At 49.0% G+C, this 20,985-nt stretch overlaps 1 protein-coding gene across 5 annotated transcripts in view; it reads right to left on the bottom strand.

Annotated features, from left to right (window-relative positions):
* Positions 1-5,565: 5,565 nt before the first annotated feature.
* The window catches only part of Dtnb (dystrobrevin beta), a 195,196-nt gene continuing 179,776 nt past the window's right edge, over positions 5,566-20,985 (bottom strand). For 3 of the 5 annotated variants that reach the window (XR_005284272.1, XR_005284273.1, XR_005284274.1), the window contains 5 exons: positions 13,799-13,958; positions 12,971-13,060; positions 10,327-10,401; positions 7,321-7,356; positions 5,566-5,757 (listed from right to left, as the gene is read on the bottom strand). Coding sequence is in view for 2 of the 5 variants with exons in the window: in XM_038318842.1 (XP_038174770.1) it covers positions 12,891-13,060; positions 13,799-13,958 (330 nt within the window). In the remaining 3 variants the exon portion in view is untranslated. Of the gene's footprint in view, positions 5,758-7,320; positions 7,357-10,326; positions 10,402-11,618; positions 13,061-13,798; positions 13,959-20,985 lie in introns of those variants that run through there. The other 2 variants (XM_038318843.1, XM_038318842.1) reach the window with 2 other exon arrangements.

Genomic DNA, 20,985 nt, shown 5'->3' with positions numbered 1-20,985 from the left:
CACCGTACCAACTGGGCTAATGATACCAGCTTTCACTGTGGCTTTTGTGGTGGGCAAACCAGATTCCTGCTAAGCACTTCTTCCCCTAAACCCTTCCTTGCTCCTTCAACTAAACTTGAGACTTCTGTCTTTCTTGAAACTTTGCACACATTTTTGCCGCAGCAGCTGTCTAGCTCATGGGCCATCAGTCAAGTACACAGATGGGGCCTGTTCTTTCTGTGTGATCTCAGTTAAGACACTTGACCTTCCTGAGCCTTGCTGCTTTGCAGATGGATAAACCTAACATGGCAGCTTTGTGAGCAAATGGCATTAAACAAGATTGCATACATAAACACACCTGGCACACAGCAGACACTAAGTGTACACTGTTCCTCTTTCCTTCGGAGAAAAGCCTCTGGAAGACACCCACCTGCTCGGGTCAGTAAGTGACACCCATCAGCCCAACCAACACACATTCCTCTTCCAGAGTTGCCATGAATAACTGATTCATGTTTTTCGTTGTTGCTACGGATAAGGGATAAGGCGTCACTGTACAGAACCTTGCCTGGCAGTGAGCTCACTGCAATCCCCATCTCTGTTACACTGCTGGGAATGCATGTGTGAGCCACTACACCTGAACTCGCTTTCCCGCCCAGATGCCTTTAATTTAGGCACTGGGGATTGAACCTGTGGCCTGGCATATTCTAGGCAAGCACAGGACAAGTGAGCTAGATCCATCTCTTTCTAAACGTCTCAGCAGTTCTATGGTCTGAGCCATCTGGCCATGTCTGTACTCTCGGGGCATAGGACTTAGCTTGGACGCAGCTCTGAAAGTGGAGTTCCTATGCAGGGTGTGCCTGGGTGTGCCAAGTGGAAGGCCTTTTCTTAGGGGAGCTGTGTGTGCATAGCACAGTCCAGGTGACCTTGTCATAGAGCTGTCTCCTCTCAACAGAACAGGAGAGGATTAAGAGCCAAGTCATAAAGTGGGGGGCAGGAAAAGTCCAGCGAGCACCAGGTGGGGCCCTGGGCTGCTCAGGGTAGGGGCCTCAGCAAACAGAATGTTAAACCAGCGCCCCTCCCCACTGTACTAGCTTTAAACCCCACAGTGTGCAAAGTTTGGCCCGAGGCCTCTGGATGACCCCAATCTAATTCCCACTCTCTCGGAATGGCTGAAGGCACAAAGATAAGCGGCCCCCTTGAAGCATGCAGCCCCCAGGAAACCCTGTGTAGGAGCTAGGTTGGGAAAGATGCAGGATGTGAAGGGGTGGGAGCGGCAGATAAGAGTTTCTGGGCCGACTACGACAGCACCTGTGCTTGGCAACCTACTGAAGGGACTAGGTCTCCAGTGCAAGCTAGGGCATGGTGATCAGGACAAAACCCAGACCTAATGAGCTGCTTCTGGACAAAGCAAGCCATTGCCTGAGCCTAGGTACAGGATGAGTGAGGTTGCCCCTAGGCCACCAGTGCACCCTCCAGAACAGGGAGCGCTGTTCTCCATCCGCAGCTTCCTTCTCTTCTACCTGCTGTTCTTGGGCCTTTGTCCCCTCTTAGGAGCAGGGGTCTGGGTTCCCATGGTAAGCTGGGGCGGGGGGTGGTGATGGGTCAGCACAGGATGAATGCTTAGGCAATGAAGGCAGGACCCACAGCAACTGTCAGCCAAGAGGAAAGGAAGGGCAGAAGGTGGAGGATCCCATGAGACGTTTTCATGGCCATTATCTGTGCCTGGCTCCTATCTCTGGGCCCAGAGCTGTTCCTGTTACCTGTGGCTTGTTACTCACTGTTTGACTTCCTTCACAGTAGCCCAAGGTGTATCACTCCTTCCAGGCACCCAAACACCAGTGAGTCACAGAGAGGTAACACTAGGAAGGCAGTGGCCAAAGGGGGGGGGGGTCCTCTCCTAGGCACAGGTCCAGAGGCTGCGTGGGAGTAGGAAGTCTCATTGTCCCAGTGGGAGGTGACAGTGGGAAGCAAAGGACTGGGTCCTATGGGATTCTTGGGCCAGGGTTCTTTTTTGAGCTACGGTGAGGCCTCCTATTGGCTTCAGACACAGGACACAAACTGATTCTTTACCGATCTTGCTCACTAGGGTTTAGTGTCTGATATGCGATGACATGTTTTTCACCAGGGACTGATGATGTCTTTGGACCTACGTGGTGAGCCCGGTGTCTACAGGTGGCCTTTAAGCCCAGGGAGGTAGGTGCCCCACCAGTTACAAGTCAGGGGCTGAATCTAAAGTTCTGCTTCTCACAGGGAAACCATTGCACCAAACAGAAGTTCGGGGCTATGGGCACCCATGATCCTTATGGGTTTGGATGGGATATATCAGCCTACTCACACTTCCACAACACTATTGACCCAACTGATAGTGCGGCCATGGGTATAAGCTACCATCGGGGCAGGGTTCTGTTACCTGGTTAAGGACTCTCACTGAGCTAGGGTTAGGTGGTGGCTGATTATGTTTAATTAAGGATGTCTTAGCAGACATGAACCATTTCTCCAGGCCCTCTGTTTATTGATTAAAAAATGAGAGAGAAATTCAGTCTACCAGGCTGAAGAGATGGCTCTGCAGTTAAGAATATGACTGCTCTTGCAAAGGAGCCATATTTGGTGTCCGTTTTCCACAAAAGGTGGTTCATAACCACCTGTAATGCTAGCACCCCCTTCTGGCCTCTGTGAGCAGCTACACTCAAATGTATGTACACAGTCCCATACACAGACACACATAACTAAAAATAAATCGAGAGAGAGAAGGAGAGGGAGAGGGAGAGGGAGAGGGAGAGGGACAGAGGCAGAGACAGAGACAGAGAGACAGAGAGAGAGAGAGAGAGAGAGAGAGAGAGAGAGAGAGAGAGAGAGAGAGAGAGAGAGAGGGGCAGAGGCAGCACAGGAGTTGCTGGTTCCGGAACACAGTACCCTCTTCCAGTCCCCAGGAAAGAAATGGGATTTCTGAAGTTCCCCCTAGCACATCTTCCTCTAGAACGGAAAACAGACTCTGGCCCTTTTCTGCCTGACTAAAAATGCATTTCCCTGCATGGGGGCGCTTGGTTTGCTCCTCATAAAAGCTCAGGGTGGTGCTGGCAGTATAGCCTCCAGGTTGAGAGCACCAACATCACCTGGGACTACACAGAACTGCAAAGCTCTTGCTCCAGCCCCAAACAACTGGCTTAGAAACTGGCGACATCAACAAGGCTTCTGGCAGACCCGGATGCTGCTCAGTTTGAGAACTACTAGAATAGAGAATTGCCTAAGAACCTTCGCTGGGAGCTCTCCATTTCTGAGAGCCTGTGAGGGTGGGAGTCGTTTGCCACTACAGAGGTCTTCCAGAGGCAGGTAAGCCACCCACCTCCTACACTCCGCTGTAACCAAACACCTGACCTCTGTTGAAGCGTGCATAGGCTGTGGCCAGGCTTGGAGCCCATCAACCCGCTCCGCTCCTTGCTCCCCGTGAGCCCTTCTCTTCCAGACTCCGCATTGCCATGGCAACTGCTCCTCTCTAAAGCTTGTGGGCACCTGCAGCAGGCAGTGCAGGAAAGCAGTCTACCAGTAGATGAAGAACAGCAGGTGAGAGCAGAAGTTCAGGATCGCTGTGATCATGCACCAGAGCGAGAGGGGTGGTTGCTTCCTCAAGTCTCAGGACGGCTAGGTTGGTGGCACACATCTGGAATCTCATCATTCAAGATGTAGAGGTGGGAAGATTACAAGTTCCAGGTCAGCTAGAGTCTCAATCTTATCCTCAACATACGCAAAAGATGGCCCAGGGAGCATCTGGTTCTCCCATGCCACCTATAGCAGCGATCCAGGCCAGGGTACTGCAGAGCGGCCTGACTCCCCAGGCTGGATCATCTGCCCAAATTAAATTAAGTGGCTATGGAAAATTAACAAGGAAGTTCCCAACATAGAATGGTTTCCTATGTTCCAGGTAAGGGAGACATAGTATAGAATTTTTATCTGAAAGCAGATGCCAAGAAATCAGGGGCCTTAGCTAATAATGGGTTCCTAGCTCTAAAAGAAATCAAGAATTGGTATAACAAAGGTAGGGATTGTGTCCCAGATGCTGGTATCGGAGGCATGAATGCAGCCCCGTTCTTGGCCCCTGACCCTTGCCTTGCCCAGGAGTGGCCAGCTGCTCCTGTAGGGTGGTGAGCATCACTCCTCCCAGACCAGCAGAGAGCAGTTTGGTTCTGCAGCCCTGGTACTTTGTGTTATTCCTGTCTCCTGCTGCCTTGGGGGAAACATGAAGCTCCTGTGGAGTCAGGAGGTGGGAGTCTGCCCTGTCCCCAGGCTCAGAGTGTGAAGAGTGAGGCCGGGGAAAGTACAGGCACCCATGGTGCTGTCTGGGAGGCTGTCACTCCCTTGGTCGATTTCATCATTGGGGTGTGCACTGTGTCCCCAGAACTTTCTACACAGGGGTTTTCATCTTTGCCCATTCCCCCCCACACCCCAGCATTCCATAAGCCGGGATCCCCTTTCCCTGAGTGTGGCAGCCTTTCTCCACTACCTGTGTTCAAGCCCCTGCTGGCCCTCCAGGTCCTTAGCTCTGCCTACTAACCAACCATAAGTGTGTCAGGGAGCCAAGTGTTTTTGTAACAGCCAAGCAGAAGCCAGCTCTCAACTCCTATTTTTCTTTTAGCCCTCACAGTGGCAGAAATCCATGGTGCACCTGCCTTTCACACAGTACCTAGGACGCAGAGGACCTTGACTCAGCAAGTTCATATCCCTTCTCCCACTTCAGCCTGAGTTACTCCAGCTAGAAATGGGGTTCAGGCAGAGAGACATAGAGGGACGGAATGCAACAGCATCCACCCTTTGTTCTCCCAACTGCTTCTTGAGGAGATTCTCATGGGACTCCATCCATGTGTGGTCACAGGTTCAGGTCATGGCTCTGCATGCACCTCAAAGTTCGAGAAGGGGTCTGTAGCAGTGGGTAGGGGATGCAGCCATGCCAGCTGTGGGCCCTCTCACGTCATTCCAGTCACTGCCCTTATAAATATTTATAGTAGCTCTTCTACTAAAAATAACATCCTGGAGCGCAAGGGGCAGAAAAAAATCCTATGTGAATTGAACTTAGTGATCACAGGACCCCAGGGGAGAGGTTGCAAGAGCAGCATCCGGGCAGTGCGCCCCCTGGCTGCCAGCTCCAGCTTGGCACTTACACACTGCTGCCTCCCCGTTGACTGGACCACACAGTTCTCAACCTTCCTCCTGGCTGTAGAGCAACAGTACTGCAGAGCACTGTGCAGGTGGAAGTTCAGAGAGGAAGAGGGTGGGGGAGGACACTATTTTTAGCGCTGAAGCCAGGGTGTGAATGTCTGTAGAACTGAGCAAGGCCTGCAGCTTTCTTTGCATAGGAGACCTGTTGGTTTTTAAAGGTCAAAGGTAGGAAAGAAACTTGTATGCCCACACCAGGGAGCATACCCTGTGCTGGCCAGATGCCAGGAGGAACCCCATTAGGCCAGGAACACACACGGGCTCAGGCTCGGTGCTTTTTCTTTTCTTTTCCACCTCCTGGTAAATTCCTGATGCAGAGATGACACCGTGCCCTGAGGGAGGAATGCAGATGCTAGTGCATGCAGGGCTCACAAGGAGGCCCACCAGCCGGGGCCTCAGGCAGTCCCTCCCCACTTCCCATAGGCTTGGCTCCTCTCTCTGGTGGTGGAGTGAGTCTGGCAGCCTGCAAGCCGGGTCCAGGTGTGCAGCAGAAAGACGGAGAGGAATGTGCCTCTGGGGGAAGACCTTCCCTTGTCTTGTGGGTGCCAGCTTGCTCCTCGGCCTTTGTGCCTGTACAAGACAGACTGTTAGTCACCAGCACACTGGGGGCTCAGGGCAAAGCTGCCAACAGCTGTGAAGCAGCAGATCTGCAGGGAGAGTGGAGGTTGGGGCCCTCAGTTCTTCTCTTTTGGTGGACAGGGTTGGGGTAGGGTGAGGGTGTGTGTCTTCTGAGGTCACTGCTTATGTCACAGGGGTAGGAAGTGCCCCCCACTGAATAAAAAACTGGGTCACAATGGCAGGTTTGGTTTTTTTTTTTTTTTGGTTTTTCGGGACAGGGTTTCCCTGTAGTTTCTAGAGCCTGTCCTGGAACTAGCTCTTGTAGAGATCCGCCTGCCTCTGCCTCCCGAGTGCTGGGATTAAAGGCGTGCGCCACCATCGCCCGGCCACAATGGCAGGTTTGGAAGGGGAGGAAGTGTGGTAGAGGAGATGGGCAGAGAACGTAGAGGAAGGGGAGGAAGCCTTCGGCCACAGAGAGCGGGACTTTTCATCTAACTCTACTGCGGCTTCTCATAACTCCTGGCGTAGGTCAGGAGGTGAGGCAGCAACACCATGTGATTCCAGTCCTGGCACCAAGTCCTCGATGGAGCCGACTGGACGGCTCACATATCTCTTCTCCATGCAGTCTCTCTTGCTCTACGGACAGAGGGCACCTGAAGGCCTCTGAGTCAGTTCCTGACCTCACCAGCAGTGTGTGACAGTCCGGGCTTGCCACAGGAAGGGCCTGATCTGCATACACTGCAGTATGCTGGTTTTGCCCACCTGCAGCCAGCTTTGCAGACCAAGTGTGCAGCTGGCCTTGCAAGAAGGGTGGGGCCCAGTTCAGCCCAGAGGTAGCTCTAAGATGACATTCTTAGAAGGTTATCTGAGACAGTTCCTTTTCTGGCTGGGGGTGCCATGGCCCTGGGTTTTCTACCCTGAAGATTTGTAACTGAAAAAGATGCTTGATTTTTAAAAATAAGAAGTGGAGACCAGGCATGGTGGCACACCTCTTTAGTCCCAGCACTTGGGAAGCAGGGACAGTCAAGCTGACACAATGAGACTGTCTTGAAGCACCAATAAACAAACAAACAAATAAAAAAGAAAGCAAACTCAGAAGTTACATCAAGACTACAGATTAAAAAAAAAAAAAAGATGCGACAGATTCATTCCTTAAGACCAGAAGAGTGTCTGTCTGTCCTTTGACTGGCTCTCTGTGGTCCATGTGACTGGGTAGGGACCACATAAGAAGGCAGTGTTGAATGAAAGGATCCCAGGGGAGTTCTGGCTGTGGGTAGACAGTGGCTACAGAGAACAGGACAACAGAAGCAGAGGAAGCCTAGGAAGGTGGCTACTCTCAACTGCTACTCTGCCACCTGTTTCAGTCAGTGCTATTGGTGACGCCAGGCCACCACGCAATAGAAGTCAAGCCACTGCCTGGAAACCTGGTAAACAGGTCCAGTGGAGGCAGCTGTGCAGGGAGCAGAGGGAAAGGCAGAATTGGTTCTTTCGAGAAAATCCTAACTGTAAGGCTTGCTCTGGCTTGGGACCTGTGACAGAAGAAGGAAAAGAGGAAGACGAGGACTCACTACTCACCTGGGCATCCTGTATCTGGGCTGCTCCTTGGCTAACCTGTGGCAGCATAGGCAGAAACAATACTGAGGTCACACTCCGGCTCTTCTCAGGCCCCTGGACTTCTCTAAAGGGGCTTCCCTGACCCACCCGGCCCAGGGGCTAGCCTTAAATCTCCCTTTCTGTTGAGCTTTCCTGCCAGGGATAATGAGGTAGGGCAGTTACTCACAACCCACAACTGACATGGGAATGTTATGAAGAAAAATCAAACCAACTCTAGAGAGCGGCTATGAAGGGTGGGGGAGGGGGGAAGACCAGAGCCTGCATGGTTCTGAAAGGAAAACAAAGTGGAAACAGTTTTGAGCGGACCATTGTTTCTCTATGTTCTGGAACAACTTGGCTAGCCAGCTCCCCCTTGGACATTCTGAGCCCATGTGTGTCCTCAGAGAGGGTTACTGCTGCAGAGATATGCATTGGCGTGCTTCAGTGTATAAACTAGATCCCTGGGGGACATTCTGAAGGACACAGGAGCTCTGGGGTGGCTCAGATGAATGTGGAGTACTCTGCCTCACTGTGTGGTCGTTTTACACACAGGATAATGGGGTGCTTGAGGGAAGGGTACCACAGAGTAGCAGCATCCTTCTCTGGGATTCAGACAGTCAGGGTAGGGCAGACAGAGGTGAGAGTTGGGGTGAATATGGCTGGGAAGCCTGCTTTGGTCAGAGTTCTTCAAAAGAGCCCATGTGCTGTTCATGTGTGCTAAAGACACCATGTGTGCTAAGCCGGGAGCTGACTGAGCTGTGCTTCTCACGTGAGCCTGACTTCCCCCCAAGGAAGAGAAGTCTTCCTCTGTAAAATTGGTAGTTATTGATCTGAATGTCTCCACATTTCAATATCTGCAAGGACTCATACGTTTAGAGGCAAGCAAAAACAAATTTTCCTCATCTTGCACCCCGACTCTTTACCCTCTTGCTCTTAGAGACAGCACCTGAGAGCCATAGAAGCTCAGGCATTCTCAGAGTCTCCACACAGACATACAGGCCCCAGGATGTGCACCTAGAGGGATCAAGAGATACTAAGAGCTAAGAGCAAGCATCCAGTCAGACAAAAAGGTGGTCAGCCAGTGACAGAGACAGAGGGCCCTGAGGTTGGGCCAACAGAAACCACTCCAGTTTCTACAGGGGTTGAGGGGTAGGGGTGGAGTCCATGGCTAAGGCAAGAGTGGAGGGCAAAGACAGGCTCTAGGCTTGCTTTAGGGGGCAGAGGGAAGCTGAGGAGGGACCTGGAGGCGCTCCTGGAGCAGTGTGCCACGGGAAGGGAGGGGCCAAGGCCGCAGCTGCTATGCCTTTAGTAGAAACATTTCCATAGCAATGCTGGAGTTTGGTTGGGGTACAGGCATGTGTTTGGGGCGGGTAGGTTTTACATGAGAGGCACATCTTGGTTTCTCTTGCCTCATGGCCTTCTTATCTGGACCTGTACCTCTGAATGGCTGTTTTTCCTCTGACAGCCTGAGATGTGTGGCCAGGACAGCAATTCCCACAAACTCATGCCCAGTGGCCTACTTCTCCCAGGCCTCGCTTTGGCTTCTAATGGTTTCTGTACTTACACAATGTTTTCTCCCGTCTCCTAGGCAATATCAGTGCCCTTGCTGACAAACTCCTTGCCCCGAGCCTGCAAACGCTCTCTCTTATCCGTACCATCCCAGGGGCTAAACGGCACCACAGAGCCACTGTCCTGAGAGGGTTCCCACCTGTCCCCTCTTGACTGCCTTACACCTTGCACTGGGGCTCCTCCACTTCACTTGGTCTAATTGATCTGCTTGGACTAAAGCACTGGCTTGGAGTTGGAAACTCCTGGAGTGAGTCCAGGTCCTGCCACTTATTAACCTGCCCAGTTAGTGAGCCTCGGAGAGCCTTGTCTAGAATTCCCCCCTCCCCCACCCGGGCTGTGTGAGACCTACCTATGGGTCTCTCCTCACCTCCTGAGGCTGGTAGACCACTCTCTCTCACTTAACGCTATCATGCCGCCCTGATCCTTTCCTTAGGTTCATTCACTGTCATTACGAGATGGCAGGCACTGTTCCCGACACTGGGAATATATCACCAACAGCAAAGGCCAAAATCTCTGCCTTAGGAAGTTTACGTTCCGGAGAAAAACAACATTTTAATATATGATAGACAGAGCTGGAGACTCTCAAATGCCTCAAGAGGATTTTGTTATCTGCTTAATAAATAAAACTGAAAGATGACAAGAGCATGAAGCTTGGTACACTGAAAACTGCCTTAACCTGCCCCACCCCGAAAAACCTATGACGGTTGGGGTCAGAAAGCCCACTTCAAGCCCACTTATTCCCACCCAGAGGCTGTATGAACAGACTCCCCCAGAATCTATTTTTCTATTACTAAAATGGGGATATTATTATTTGCATATTTTAATGTAAAGATCACATGAGATTTTACATGAAATCATTCAGCACAGGTCTCCTCCCACATAACAAGTACACAGTTTCTACACACAGAGTCTAAGAAGGCATTATTGTCCTTCACCAACACCTTCCTTTCTCGCTTTATTCTTCCAGAGGGCCATCTATTCCAACCTACAAGTCCTTTCCTTTTCAGGAGTCTTAGTACTATTTGCTATACATCTAATGGCTTGGTGTGTTTTGTTTTGTGACAAAGTTTCTCTGGGTAGCTCTGGCTCTCCTGGAACTTGCTCCGTAGACCAGGCTGGCCTCAAAAACATAGATCTGCCTGCCTCTGCCTCCTGCGTGCTGGGATTAAAGGTGAGTGCCAACACACCCAGCTTTAATGGTATTTTGAGGCAAGGCTTCATGTAGCCCACACTGGCCTCACGCTCACTCTGCAGCAGAGAATGAGCCTGAATTTCAGATGCCCCTGTCTCCACCTGCCAAGCACTGGGATTACAGGCATGCCACTGCTCCTGTGGTCTATGTGGTGCGGGAGTCTAGCATGGGCTTTAGGTGTGCTAGGTGAGCCGTCCCCAGCCAACATTTAATATTTTCTGATCCACCTCTTCTGCTGCTCTGTCTTCTCCCATACTTCTTCTGCATGTCTCAGTTGTGCTTCTCCAACGAGACCATCAACCCTGTGAAGAAGGGTGACGTTCTATGACTCGTTTGCATCCCAGAGTGTGAGTAGCACCCGGCGTTACCACCTGTGGTAAGTTGTGGTCAGAGGCAGTTGGAAGAACAGGCAAGAGGAACTGAGGGGGCTGCAGACTTGGGGAGGGGGTATTAGAAGAGAGGCAGGAACAAAGGGAAAGGAAGGAGCCTGGGCTTCCATTCAGACCAGGGGTCCTGTCTTTCTCATCCTGCATCTCCTCTTCTTTCTCTGCACCTTCCTCTACTGTGGAAACAAGTCCAAGGAGGCCAGTACCTTGTCTAGTACCAGTGAGGGAGGCTGGAGGCCTGAGGCAGAGACCTAATACAGCAAGCAACCTCTAGGCTGTATACATGTCCCTTGACCATGCCCAACAGCTCCACACCCTGGCACTGTTTGATTGGAACCCTGCACATCCATGAAGCAGAGGGCATGATGCCATCGGCTGGCATATTTGATACATGTTAAAGGGATTGGGTAGAATCTCCTAGAAAAGGAAAAAACTTGGGAGATACCACACTACCTACCACTAAACACTCTAAAGGAGGCCTGGAGAGGAAGTCTGGACTTAGGGAGGCTTTAGGCGTGAAACAACCCATGATAAAAAGGAAGATTTCAGTTCCCTAATAAGGAAGAAATCTGCAGTGATTAGACCTGGCTATAAATGAGCTCCCTGGAAATATTCAAACTGGAGGCTTTCAGATGGACAGCAAGCTCAATGAAATATCTTTAAGACCCCTTTGAACTCTAGGGTTCCATTACTTGAAAGTATTTTTGGAAGATGGGGAAGACAGACTACAGTGTGCGTCCTATGCAGGCTGTGGAAGTGTTTGAAAAGCCGACCTGGGTACCCACTTCTAACCTAAGAAAGGCCCCTGAAGCTGCTTCAAGGGAGTAACCATGCGTCTCCCATCCACTGAGGAACAGGGTTTATCTCTGTATTCAACAAGGGGGCTGGGTCATGCGTGCATTTGTCTGTGTCAGACATAGGCTCCTGTGCTTGGGAAAAGGAACCTCATAGAGACTGCCCTGTAGTCTGTCCTGGGTCAGCTCAGAGCCCTGACTCCATGTTTCTCTACACCCATGCTCTAGAACTAGCTTTGCCTCTGCATGTTGTGTGATTGCAAGCAAGTAATTTTTCTAAAAGATCCCACTTTTCTAAAACAAGGAGGTTGTACAACAGGATCACTAATACATCTAATATACCTTCTAAATGACACAATTTTATTAAAACCGGCTTTTCATATTGACTGATGTTCTTGCCCCTTCCCCCCACCATATGGACTAGGTGGGCTTTGAATTCATAAGCCTCCCAAGTATTGGGGATGGCAGGCATGCACTGCCATGCCTGATCAGTTCCTGTCAATCAAGTTACATTCCCATTCTTGAGTACTGAGCTCGTGAGTCGCTTGTTTTCCATAAACTCTAACTGTACTTTCTCTGCATGTCCTAAAAATCCCTAAAATTCCATCTAAAACACCAAGTGAAACCTATCAGGGAGCTATATTGGAGAAAGGGCTTTCTAATCAGCTGTGGGGTCATCCTGAGGTCACCCATCCCCAGCTCTGTGCATGTACAGTGAGGGCTGGGCTTTGGTGTGGGCATGAGAAACAGAATGGGTGATGGACCTGAGCTGGGAAAGCCAATCAGGCCACAGGTGTAATCTCTTCTGAAGGAAAACAGAAGGACTTGAGGGCTGAGGTGTGGAAAAAATGACAGCCCAAAAGGAGATGCTTTCCCCTGCTGCAAACACTCTGGGCGTGTCTTCCACAGGACTGTCTGAATGGCTCCTGGAAACCCTGCTCTGTGCTTTAGCTTGACAGCCCTGCTAGAGGCCACTGCAGAGTTCTTACAAGCACTGCCTTGGGTAAGAAATGACAGAGATCGGTGGCCTTTGGTGTGAGTGCTGCAGCACTGGGGATGGCAGCCCTTGTAGGAACGCCAAGGCTACAAAGTAACTCCTAAGCACTGGGTGGCTATATCCCTGGTGGTCTACTCGGTGGTTTTGTGGGAAAATGCTGTGAGGCAGAGGACCCTGGGAAACCACTGCACCGGCTGAGTCATGGAGAGATGGAGAGAGAAAGTCAAATAGAACCAAACGAGAAGAACGGAGGGAGCTGCAGCTGGGATCTTCAGGTGAGATCAGAGCCTGGTCACGGACAAAAGGAGAAGACAGTGTTTCTAAACAGAATCAAACAGCAGGAAGCCAGAGGGCGGCTGGAATAGAGACAGGTGGCTTGTGCTGGCTGCTGCCACATCCAGGATAGCTTCAGAATGAGGCGGCCCCTAGGGAAAGAGACACTGTGGACAAAGTGTAGGTGGAGACAGAGAGTGAGGCGGGGATCTGGCTGCACTGAGGAGCTGTGTCTGCTCCTTCAGACTGTTCTTAATATAAACTGTGATCACATGTGGGAGGGAGGCACTGGGTGAAGATCCTGCGTGCTCCTAGAAGGGAAAACAGAGTGGCAGGAAAGGCTATTTGCCTGGTGGTAGGAGAGAGCAGGAAGATGTGGGCACAGGGGAGGTGGAGACTGGTGGGGAGCTCTGGGTTTCACCTGAATGAAGCTCCTTCACCAGGGACGACATGGTGTTGGTGATGGAGTCAGCAGCCACCAGCAGGTCATTGCGGAGGTTTCTCCTTGTACCTGAGGAGTCAGAGCAGATGGCAGAGCAGATGGGTGAGCATGGAAAAGGGCGCTGAGAGCTGCCCCAGGCAGCGTGGGCCTGGAACCCGGGCGCAGAGGCCACTGGGGAAGGTGGGACTGCCGCAGGTCTGCACCCTCCCGGAACATCTGTCTTCTCCACAGGGAGAGCAGCGGCCTGGCAAGTCCAATGCTTCGAAGGCACCGCAGCAGAGTTCTGGCTTAGTGTTGCCCCACAAAGTTCCTCAGTCTCAGGGTGAGGGGCCTCCCATTTCCTTGTCCCCATTCCCTCCCCTCCAGACTCCCTTGCCCATTATTTAAGATTGCAGGTCCTGGTTCCTCAGTGGGCCGCCGTGGCAAGTGCACGCCTACTGATCTTTGGCAGGCTTAGGTCCTATGGAAATCACCTCTTTTCCTGTTCTTACTTATTCTAAGGACCGTAGGGGACAAATGTGTGAGGAGCAAAGTCCAAAGGGCAAGGCATTTCCTTCAGTCTAGAGCTCAGAACCCAGGACGCCAGCTGTCTTCACACACGTGTCTGCAGACCTCCCATGGAAGACCAGCCTATCATGGAGAAGGACCCAGCGCATAACTTATTTATACTGTAAATCTGATTACTAAGGCCATGTTATCTGATCCTCCAAAGTCAAGAGCACAAAAGGAAAGCTGGAAAAACCCTGGCAGGGATCCGGTATGTGATTTCAGCCCCTCAGCTCTCCACAGACTTGCCTGGAAACTCACCTTGTGCAAAGGCCTCCTGTACGTCTCCTCCAACTCCACTCAGTGAATCCTGTGGGCCGTGGGTAGGGGTGGAGCCTGCAGACGTGGAACGCACGGGCATGGGCATAGGGCGGCCACCTCCATGAGTGGGTGATGTGTGAGGTGACCCTGTGGCTTGAGCCTGGGAGGATGGGAGAGAAAACATGTCATCTTGGGTGCCAATCTCTCTAACAAAAGAGAAAAGCACTTCCCAGCCAGGACCATGCCAGGACTCACAAAAGGAAGAGAAAGAAGAGGGAAGAGGGCAGTGTGGGAGTAAGAGCATTTTAAGAACAGGCTGAGACTTCGCACTTAGGAGGCAGGAGGATGGCTGGGAACTCAAAGGGCTGGGCCACACAGAAAGTTCAAAACTATGGGGTGAAAATCAAAACCAAAAGAAGAGGCTGAAAGAGGTTGGAAGCATATGGCAAGGAGAAAGGCTGCATCCAGGAGGATCCAAGAAGGAAAAAAATTAACAAAAAACCCCACAAAGATCCTCATGTTCGCATGTCAACATTTTGTACCCATCCTCATCTGATCCCACAAGATCCTATGGGTAGAAACTGCCCATCTTTTAATATAACTTTTATGGATGAAAATCAAGATCATGTGTGAGGCTTCTCAAGCGTGTGTGGGAGGAAGCACAGCCTGCCAGGGGCCGTGGCAGAAGAACCCTTCCGCTCCACGGCTGTACAGCAGCCTTCCTTCTCACACTCGAGATCCCACCCCAGTAGCCGCCGGTCAGAGGCTCAGCTTTAGACTGCTTCCTTGGCTTGCTCAGGGAGGTCTGTCTGGGTAGCCAAGGACCAGGAGAGAGCAGCCACATGCTCATTAGAGGGGGAACTTCCTCAGGAAAGCCTGGCATAGTTCTGGATTCTTTCCCCCAAGCTGATCATTTATTCCTCTCCCCCTCCCTATGTCTTGACAGGGTCTCTTCTATACAGCCTTGGTTATCTTGGAACTATGAAGCTCAGGCTGGCTTAAAACTCACGGAGATCCGCCTGCCTCTGCCTCGCGAGGTCTGGGATTAAAGGTGTGCTCCACCACCACCCAGTTATTCATTACTCTTAAAGGCTTATTTTTGACTGGACTCAGACTTGGAAGTAAAAGCTCTTGGTGAGGACAGCCTATAGCTCTTGGCAATCTGTTCCTGGTATTTCTCTTTGGCCTCTTTCATTCTCTTGGCCAAAAGCTCAGCATGTTCGGGGAGCCTCCTTATCTTGCTTAATATATTGTTTCTTCAGAGCGTTTGTGCTGCAGGATACATGGAGTAACAAGGCGCTGAATCTTGGGTGCGCTGGTTCTGGCTTCTTATTACCTCCTTTGTTTAAGGGTTTTCTGACAACATTGGCGGACATCATCTTTCTTTAAGTTTTCAGATTCTGCTAGCTCTTTTGGGTCCCAACCACCGAGGCACAGTAGTGTCTGTCAGTCCAGGAATATCCTTCTCTTAAAAATAACCAAGTTGAGAACATTCCGCACGGAGGCACACTGTCCCTCTCCAGTTCTCCTGGGTCTGGAACAAGAATGCCACTCACTCCGCCGTGGGAAAACCTTATTTGTTGTTCACCCAGGGCATCAGCAGCTACTTCTGCGGCCATGTGCTTCTTACAGAAAAAATGCCCTGTTCTCTGTGATCTCTTGTGTACTGGGATTACAGGAATACCGTAATACCAGCTTTGTGTGCTTTAATTAAGAAATATAAAAGCTCAGAAAATGATTGAGTATAATACCATCAGCCACCCCAAATGAATAATTACATACAATTTATTTTAATCTAAAAACAGTACAGACAGGGGGCTGGAGAGATGGCTCAGCGGTTAAGAGTATTGCCTGCTCTTCCAAAGGTCCTGAGTTCAATTCCCAGCAACCACATGGTGGCTCACAACCATCTGTAATGAGTTCTGGTGCCCTCTTCTGGCCTGTAAGCAGACACACAGACAGAATATTGTATACATAATAAATAAATAAATACAAAAAAGAAAATCTAAAGAAAAAAAAAACAGTACAGACAGACTTGAAGACTCCTTTACCACAAATTCTTCACAGGGTCAGTACCTTCATTTTTCCCTTTGGACACTTCCTGTTTTTCTTACCAGAGATTTTGGTGTGAAACTTTTTTTTAAACCCATGTATTATATTGATGAAAATGAATATAACATTTTCATGCCTTTAAATTCTGTATGAATGGCATTGAACTACAATAATTACTTTTAAATTTGTTTTTATCACTTAGCATACTCTTAGAGAGTGAGCCAGGATACAAATAAATATGAATTTAGACCCTTACTTCACATTATATTAAAAAGACAAAGCACCTCTTTAATCCCAGAATGTGAGAGGCAGAGGCAGGTGGTTCTCTGAGTTCAAAGCCAGCCTGGTTACAGAGATAGTTCCAGGGTAGCCAGGAATAAACAGAGAAACCCTGTCTCGAAAAACCAACCAAACCAAACCAAAGCACCCCAAACCAACAGAAGAACCTCAAAATGAAGCATAGTAAGTATTAGAGCTAATATTTCATAATTTCTCAAAGAAGGCAAAGAAAAATCTTATGCAAAGGCTTCTTGGACATAATACCCAAATCATTATGTTTAAAAGAAAAAAGGGGGGGGGGGGCTGGAGAGATGGCTCAACAGTTAGGAGCGCTGGCTGCTCTTCCAGAGGTTCTGAGTTCAAATCCCAGCAACCACATAGTAGCTCACAGCCATCTCTAATGGGATCTGATGCCCTCCTCTGATGTGCAGGCACACGTGCAGATGGTGCACTCATACACATAAATAAATCTTTCTTAAAAATTCACTTAAAGAAAAAGAAAAGAAAAGGAGGAATAAATTGTTTTGTTTTTTAATGTGTGTGTGTTTATGCTGTACAGAGAAGCCAGAGAGCACATTAGGCACCTTCTACAGTTACTCCCCACCTAGTTTTTCTTAAGACTTATTTATTTTTATTTTATGTATATGGGTGTTGTGCCTGCATGTATGTAGGTCTGTGTGCCACATGTGTGTCTGCTGCCCAGAGATGAGTCAGATCCCCTGAAATTGGAGTTACAGATGGCTGTGAGCTGCCATGTGAGTGTTTGGAATTGAACCCAGGTTCTTTGGAAGAGCAACCAGGTTCTTTGTTTGTTTGTTTAAGACAGGTTTCTCTGTGAATCTCCGGCTGTCCTGGAACTCACTATGTAGACCACAAGAGATCTGCCTGCCTCTCAATGCTGAGACTGTAGGTATTTCTCACCACATCCGCATGGCCATGGCTTTCCACCGCTGAGCTATCTCTCCACCGTCCACCTGAGATGGAGGTCTCTCACTGATTAGGTGAGTCTAGCTGGCCAGCGACTCCCAGGAGTGGCCTTATTCTGCATCCCCAGTGCTGGGATTACAAGTGTGCGCCACCATGTCCCTGTTCTTTCATGCTGAGTGCTTTTAACAGCCATCTCCTTAGCTCATAATAAATGGGCATTTTTTTAATTAACTTAGAGACTTTTACCAAAATATCCAGAAGAGAAGGCTTCAAATGTTCTTATCACAGGAAATTATTACCTGCTTATAATGATAGCTATCCTAGTTAATAGATACAATATATAAATTAGATCAGGCTATACTGCAGAGAGATGTAAAATTGTCATCTTTTGATTTAAAAAAAAACCCCTTTGCTTTTCAAAGTAAGTCATTAAACTCCAAAAGAGGGGATCAATTAAAAAAATGGCTCAACTATCTAAATAAATAAAACTAGACTAGCACTGGGGAGGCAGAGGCAGGCACAACTCTGAGTCTGAGACCAGCCTGGTCTACATGGTGACTTCCAGGCCATCCAGAGCTAAACAGAAAGATCTTGCCTAAAAACAAAACAAAACAAAACAACAACAAAAAACCAAAACCAAAACAAACAAAAAAAGCTTGAGACAAGAGAGATCTCGGTGTTGGGTGTGCCTGTAACCCCAGACCTTTGGAGGGAGAGGCAGCCGGGTGTGGGGTTGGAGATCAGTCTCAGCTATACGAGGAGCTCCAGTCATGAGATCCTGTTCCAGCAGTCACGGCTGGAGAGATCACTGCTGTCAAAAAACTGGCGTTTGGATCCCTGCACCTACATCAAGTGGCTCCGAGGGAACCAGCGCCCACTTCTGGCCTCCATGGGCCTGTGCGCGCGCACACACACAAAGTAATAAAATAATTTAAGTGAAAAACAACAAGGAAAGAGAGTGAAAGGAAGACACAAGGGGGAAAGTCTCAGGATGACGCATCTGGTGAGGGGCCTTGCCTCTCACACACAAAGACACAGAGGGGAAAGTCTCAGGAGGACGCATCTGGTAAGGGGCCTTGCCTCTCACACACAACTCTCCCAACTCCGTCATAAAAGGACAGACGATCTAATTACAAAACAAGCAAAAGATAAAGAAGATAATTCTCTAAAGATACAAAAAAGCATAACAGGCATGAAAAGGACCTTCGATGGCATTGAACACTAGGGAAAGAAATGAAGACATGATGAGAGACCACTTTACACCCATCAGGACGAATTCTACAGAAAAGATAACAAGTGCCAAGAAGAACGTGGAGAGACTGGAATCCGCAGGCACTGCCAACAGGAGTGTAAAATGATGCAGCTGCTTTGGAAAATGGCCTGGATGCTCCTCAAAGGGCTGAGTACCACATAACACAGCAATTCCATTCTCAGGTATATTCCCATCCAAGAGAAATGAGAACATGTCTGAACAGAAGTCAGTGTCCAGATGTGCACAAGAACACTAACACAGCCAAAGAGTGGAAACAACTCAGATGTCAACTGGGGAATGCCTTAAATAAAATGAGCTATAGCCAGACAATGGAATAGTATTAGGCAATAAAAAGGAACAAAGAACTGATGACATCCACATATTGTGAAAACATTTTGCTAAGTGAAGGAAGCCATTAACAAATGAACACATATTCTAAATTTACACAAAAATCCCAGAGTAGGGAAATCACAAAGTATGTTAGTGGTTATGTAGTTAAGAGTGGGGGCTGGGAAGGCTGAGGGAAGATTGTGAACGGATGTGACGGGTTTTTTTTTGAGATTGATGAAGCGATGAAGTTCTTAAACTGAAGGTAATGATGACAGTATAACTCCGTAAATATAGTTTAAAAACACAACACTGAATTTTACAGTTAAAAACATGAATTTAAGTTGGATGTGCACCAAGAGGACAGCACAGACTGAAAGAAAACATCCACAAATTCCATCTGAAGCAGAGCATGCGGAGATTTCTCCTAACTCAGTAAGGTGACAAGTGGGTGAAATTTGAGCACACATTTCCTCAAAGGTGTCTGAGTGTTGTAATTACATACACGCCAAGTCCCCAGGGAGAGGGACACTGCACACTCAATGCTCTGCTCAGAACTGCTGAGGAACAACACAGCTGAGAAGACTGGCAAGGGTGTGGGAGCCTGAAACCTCCTTCTGCCGGGACAGAAAGGATCTCAGCAGTTTCTGAGAACGGTCAATAGAAGCCTACCCACGTAACCCAGCAACCCCACTCCTGAGTGCTCCCTGAGAGAAATGAAAACACAAGCACACCCAAAGCATACAAATGTTTACTGGCAACGAGTTAATAGATCCTAGCACAAAAAACTCCAAAGTCCACTAACTTGGATTAATAAAAGGTGACTTGGCTAAGTATTTTTTTATTTTGTGAAATAACTAATTTTTGTTTGTTAGTAATTATTAAACATTTTATTATTCCTTACTTTTTCCAGAGTATGTATCATTTCTTCACATTTACAAGTGGATCCACTTATGGTCAGTTAATATTTTTTTAAATTGAGTATTTCATACATACATAAAAAATGTGTTTTGATCAAATCCACCCCAATACCTCCCCTCCAATTCTTCCCCCAGTTCACCCTACCACTATTCCCTCCCAGTTTCATGTACTTAAAAAAAAAAAGTCCTTAGTCAAGCAGGTTGGCGGGTAGTTTCTCAGGGGCTGCATCCCTGAAGAGAACTGACTCTCCCTCCCAGCAGCCACCAATATTTGCATATTAAAACTGCTGGAACAGGGAGTTGTAGAGATGGCTCAGTGGTCTCAGTGGTTATAAGCCCTGGCTGCTCTCCCAGAGGACCCAGGTTCAAGTCCCAGCACCCACATGGTGGCTCATAATCATCTGTAACTCCAATTCCAGGAGATCTAATTAATTTTGACCTCTTCAGGAACCTAGAGCACATGATGCAATACATACATGCAGGTAAAAACTCAATACACATAAAATTGAAAAAGCAAATTAAAAAAAAGTTAGGATAGAGCTGGTAGGGGCCCAGTGAACTCTTGTCTGGTGGAGTAAGAGTACTCTGGTATCCAGAGTAGCTCAAAGACACAATGTGTGGCTCATGGCTATGCAGTTGCTTCAGCCCTGCCTGAGAAGGAACTGGTCTTGGCTGTGGATACCATTGGTCCAGAGATGCCAAGAGGCTATTGCTCTGTCGCTCAGACGGAACACAACAACAACAAAACAGGAGTGCTGGCGATGTTGCATTCTCTCTGTGGACAAGACTGTGTCCTCACTGACCAGCAGGTCTCCTACTGCCTTCTCTCTCAGGTGCATGACTGCCCTCTGCCCTTGCCTCCTGACCCATGCATGCCTGCTGGACCCCCAGGCATCAGCCTTCCTGAGACCAGGGCTCTGCTCCTTTGTGGAAGCATGGCCCTCTCACAATCCATGCCTGTACCAATGTGTTCTGCACAGGTTGGTGCGTAGTGAGTACTTGTCAGGCGAGGATGAGGGGCATTGAGTTTCCCACCCTTCCTTCTGTGATGGAAAGTAGCCAGGGCAGGCAGTGATTCCCCAGTGGGCGGAAAATCTATTCATCATTGGAAAATCTTTGTGTGAAATTCTCAGACTAGCTAACTAAATGTGGTAGCCAGACCTCAGACAGCCCAAAGTGACCCGCCACGCACATCCTGGAATAATCTGCTCTGGAATGTTGGCTGGGCCAAGTGACTTGCTTCTAATGAATCAGAAAAATGGACAGATGCCTCTTCTGAGTTTAGGTTATAAAAGATGGTAGCTGTAACCTGGGTGACCCTTGACCTCACCCTTATAGGAGTCTCCGTAGGGTTCCTGGCCCATAGGGGTTGTGGTATGACTGCTATTACAGCATGCACCAACACGCCTGGTGATATGCTTTTCTAAGCC

The sequence above is a fragment of the Arvicola amphibius genome, chromosome 2 (assembly GCF_903992535.2).
Source record: "Arvicola amphibius chromosome 2, mArvAmp1.2, whole genome shotgun sequence".
In the NCBI taxonomy this organism is placed as follows: Eukaryota; Metazoa; Chordata; class Mammalia; order Rodentia; family Cricetidae; genus Arvicola; species Arvicola amphibius.
Note: the sequence above shows the minus strand (reverse complement) of the source record. Positions and strands in the feature narration are given on the sequence as shown.